At 47.8% G+C, this 3,841-nt stretch overlaps 1 protein-coding gene across 1 annotated transcript; it reads left to right on the top strand.

The window, feature by feature from the left end:
- The first annotated feature begins 382 nt into the window (after positions 1–382).
- Positions 383–2,780, top strand: TMEM200C (transmembrane protein 200C). Its single transcript, XM_010176365.2, is given in 2 exon segments — positions 383–1,346; positions 1,348–2,780. Coding segments are annotated over 2 exon segments (1,641 nt in total). The 5' UTR covers positions 383–438; the 3' UTR covers positions 2,081–2,780.
- Positions 2,781–3,841: the final 1,061 nt, after the last annotated feature.

Genomic DNA, 3,841 nt, shown 5'->3' with positions numbered 1-3,841 from the left:
GACCCCAGACCCTGTCAGGGAGTGGGGCTCAGAATCCTCTGAGCTCCAGTGCTTTGCAAGCTCCTTGTAAGACCAGCAAGATCATTTTGTTGTTTATACCGCCAGATACCACTCTGTCTATTATTTACCCGGAGCATAAAGAAAGTAATTAGCTGTTTAACAAGAGTGTGGTGGGGCACATGGTTGCTTTGATGCTGTCAGTGTGCCTGTCTCTTTCTTGCACACACGGAAGCTGTGTGGGCAAGGGAGATTGGCCTGTTGGTGTCAACCCCCGTCCCACTTTTTGAGGGTTTTAATTAGCAGGGGTTTGAATGAGGAACAGCAAACAGAGACGTGTCTTGTGTTGCAGGTCTGCCCCTGGTGCTCATCCTCTTCTCTTCTCCCTTTCACTGCAGGAGCTGGGGTGGCCGTAGGGGGCAGTGCGCTGGATAGCCAACCATGATCGCCACTGGAGGCCTCCTGAGGATCTCGGCTAGGAAACAGGACCCCTTGCGACCCCAAAGCCAAGTCCCCAAACGCAAACGCAAGGCCAAAAAGAAGCGCAAGAACGACGTGGTGGTGGTGAAAGGCAAGCTCAAGCTGTGCTCTGTCTCAGGGCTCATCGCCCTCTGTGGCATCCTGGTACTGCTGGTGGGCATCGCCTTGGCTGTGGTGGGCTACTGGCCAAAGCCCAGCCAGGTGTACAGAGAAGGCAGCTTCAGCGGGGGTCGGCATCTGGCACCGCAGGGTGGCACCCCCAAGAACCGCTCCCAGAGCCAGGAAGGGACACAAGCAGGGATCCATCCAGAGTTGCGCCCCAGAGCCAACACCTCCACCACTGCTAGCACCCGGGGGTCCCCACAGTCCCCCCCAACTTCCTCCTCCCCCCAGGCCTCAGTGGGTTTCCTTTTCCATCTTTTCTCGAGTTACTTGCATTCAGACAAGCTGAAGGTGCTGGGACCCCTCATCATGGGTATCGGCATCTTCCTCTTCATCTGCGCCAATGCAGTCTTGCACGAGAACCGCGACAAGAAGACCAAGATCATCAACCTGCGTGACCTCTACTCCACTGTCATTGATGCCCACAGTCTGCGGGCCAAGGATGGAGGCACCCCGGCGTCAGTCCCTCTCAATGGCTTTGTCAACTACGTGCAGTCCCGGGGCCTGGAGCTAAAGCCCGGCGGGGAAGGCCTGGGTGCTGCGGCCATGCTGGCCAAGAGCTCCTGGCCACCAGGACTAGGTGTCTCCCTTTCCCCACCAGACCTGGCGTCCTCACCACGGCGTTCCTCCTTCTGCAGTCCACTGCAGCCACCCAGCCTGGCTGAGGCTGTGTACAGCATCTACCGGGAGCGTGCCGCCCTTGCTGGGTTTCACCAGCCCACCCTGCAGCCCGCCGGAGAGCTGGGGCCAGCGCAGCACAGCCAGCTCCATCGTCGGCTCTTCACTGAGTGCTTTCACTCTCCTGCCCTTGGCGCCAAGTGGTGGAGCAGGAGGCTGGCGGAGGCCACCTGGTGAGCGGGGAGCCCAGGAGATCCCACGGGGAGAGTTTGAACTCAGCCTGACTGACCTCAGCAGGAGCCGCATGGAGGGAGGCTGTGGGACAGGGCGGCACAAGCTGGTTCTCAGGAGGCAGAGCACCAGCTGCTTGCCTGATGCCAGGCGTCCCCTTTTCCCTGAACCACCTCGGTCCCCAGCTGTCAGCAGGGGCTCAGACTCCACTCTTTTGGTAAAGGCATCTTCTAGCTACTCCAAATCTCTGGATCTGGAGGGGTCACCCCCATCTACCCCCCCTGCCATCACCAGGACGGACTCACAGAGCTCCCAGTCTGAGCCTTCCAGCAGCAATAAGGGCTACAGCCACCTGGAGGAGGCAGGCACCTCCTTGGAGTCAGTTGCCAACACCCCAGCCAGTAAAATCCAGGACTGTCAGGAGGAACCAGCTAAGATGGACCCCCTCAAGGCTACCAGCAGAGAACAAGCAGGGCAGCAACCCCAGCAAACTCAAAGACAGTACACAAATAAGGAGAAACTCTTTATGATTTCTAGGTCGCCTGCTGCATTAGGGCTGGAGGACGGGGAACTGGAGAGTACTGACATCTAAACAAAACCGAGAAGGCACGAGGACATCTTGCAACCCTCTGCACCTTCCCCCCTTCTCCATCTCCTTGTGGACTTAGGAAACCGATCAATATCCAAAGAGCTGCAGTTAAGTTACCCTTGAAAATTGAAGTCAGTAAATCCTGTAGAGGACTTCAGGAAGAAAAAGAAAACCCCTTCTGTCCGATCATGATTGTATGTTCCATGCAAGTCAAATTGTATTAAATATCCATAGTCCAGCAAGTTCTTTGGATCAGGTTAATACAATTTCGGACAGTATAGCTGTGCACTTTACTGTTTTGATTTCCAAGTGCCCCTTCTTCTCCTCTGATTTCTTTCTTGCTGATTTGCCACTATCTGCTTGAAAACCACAGGCATCTTTTTAAGCTCAAGAGCAACGTGGTCTTCAGGTCAAGAAAGCCGAGCTCTCTCTTTGTTGTGGTTCAATCACTAAAATGTTTGCAAGGCCTTAAGGATGACATACCTTGACAAAGAATGAGTTTGTTTAAATTCTGGGAAAAAATGACAATTTAGAAGAGACTGGAGCAGAACAGAGCTCTAATGATTTATTTTAAAACCATTACATTCCTGAATCCAAAATACCTACTACTACGTGATACTTTATTAAGTATTATTACACATGTATTGACTAATAGCATTAAAAGATGATTTTTTTTTTTTTAATAAAACATTTACAAAGAAAACTGCCACACACAAAAGTCTTTTATTTTGGTAAGTAATTACAGATATCGGAAATCTTTTTTTTTTAATATTGTGAAAGATTATAGAGATGTTATGAAGCCAAAGGTTTGCTTATGCCTTTAAGTGGGTAATTCATCATTTAGGAGTAATTTCAAAATAAATGCTGGTTCTGTCTCTGAGAAACTACACTTTGATTCAATCGTCAGGTTCTGTCTCCATTTCTAACAGTGCTCTGTGACAGCTGAATAAATGTGAGATTTTGACATGCTAAGGAAAAAAAAAATTAAAGGTTTGACCTTCTATTAAAATTAGGTTTTTCGAGAGTAACACATTAATCCCAAACTGCAGCATATTCTTTCTAGATTATTTACTTCCCTTATAACTGTTGCATTCAGACTTCCTCCTGTTATGATTCCTATTTGTGAACACGTGCATAAGCTTAATTTTAAAGCATAATGATCGCCCTCGGTCTCATAGCAGTTGGCCCTATTGAAGTCAGCAGAGGTTTCTCACTGACTTCAGCGCGGTGAGTATTTCTTCCTGCATGAAGAAAGCATCAGATTTCCTGAAGGCTGGAGAGTGCCTTGTCTGTAGGCAGGTTTTTGGTAAATTGATGAGCTGTTTCGTTTTCGTAGCTGCAGCACGACACAATCTTTTATTTTGCCAAAACAGTTTTATGTGCTCAGAAGATTTTGTCAATACTTCAGATTTTAAATATGGATGTGGCATTTCACTACTATGGGAAGGGGAATTGACATTAAACAAATACAATGTGTAGGCAGGCAAGAGTCTTTCTGTTGTGATTAAAATTTTTCTTATGGTTTCATGTTTTACAATGCTTAGTTACATATTTAACTACTTACATTACAGTACACTGCAAAGTGGAATATAACTATCACTATATGCAATTGCATTTAGTAGGGGTTTTTTTAAAAAAAAACCCCACTTTTAAAAAAGCCACTGTATACTTCTTAGATTCATTTAAAATAAAACAGTAATTGTTCTGATAATTAATTTACTTCAAAGCTCCCTGAATAACAAAGTTACAACAGAGTTTTGGTTT

Source organism: Antrostomus carolinensis, unplaced genomic scaffold, assembly GCF_000700745.2.
Source record: "Antrostomus carolinensis isolate BGI_N321 unplaced genomic scaffold, ASM70074v2 scaffold25509, whole genome shotgun sequence".
NCBI classification, from domain to species: Eukaryota; Metazoa; Chordata; class Aves; order Caprimulgiformes; family Caprimulgidae; genus Antrostomus; species Antrostomus carolinensis.
Note: the sequence above shows the minus strand (reverse complement) of the source record. Positions and strands in the feature narration are given on the sequence as shown.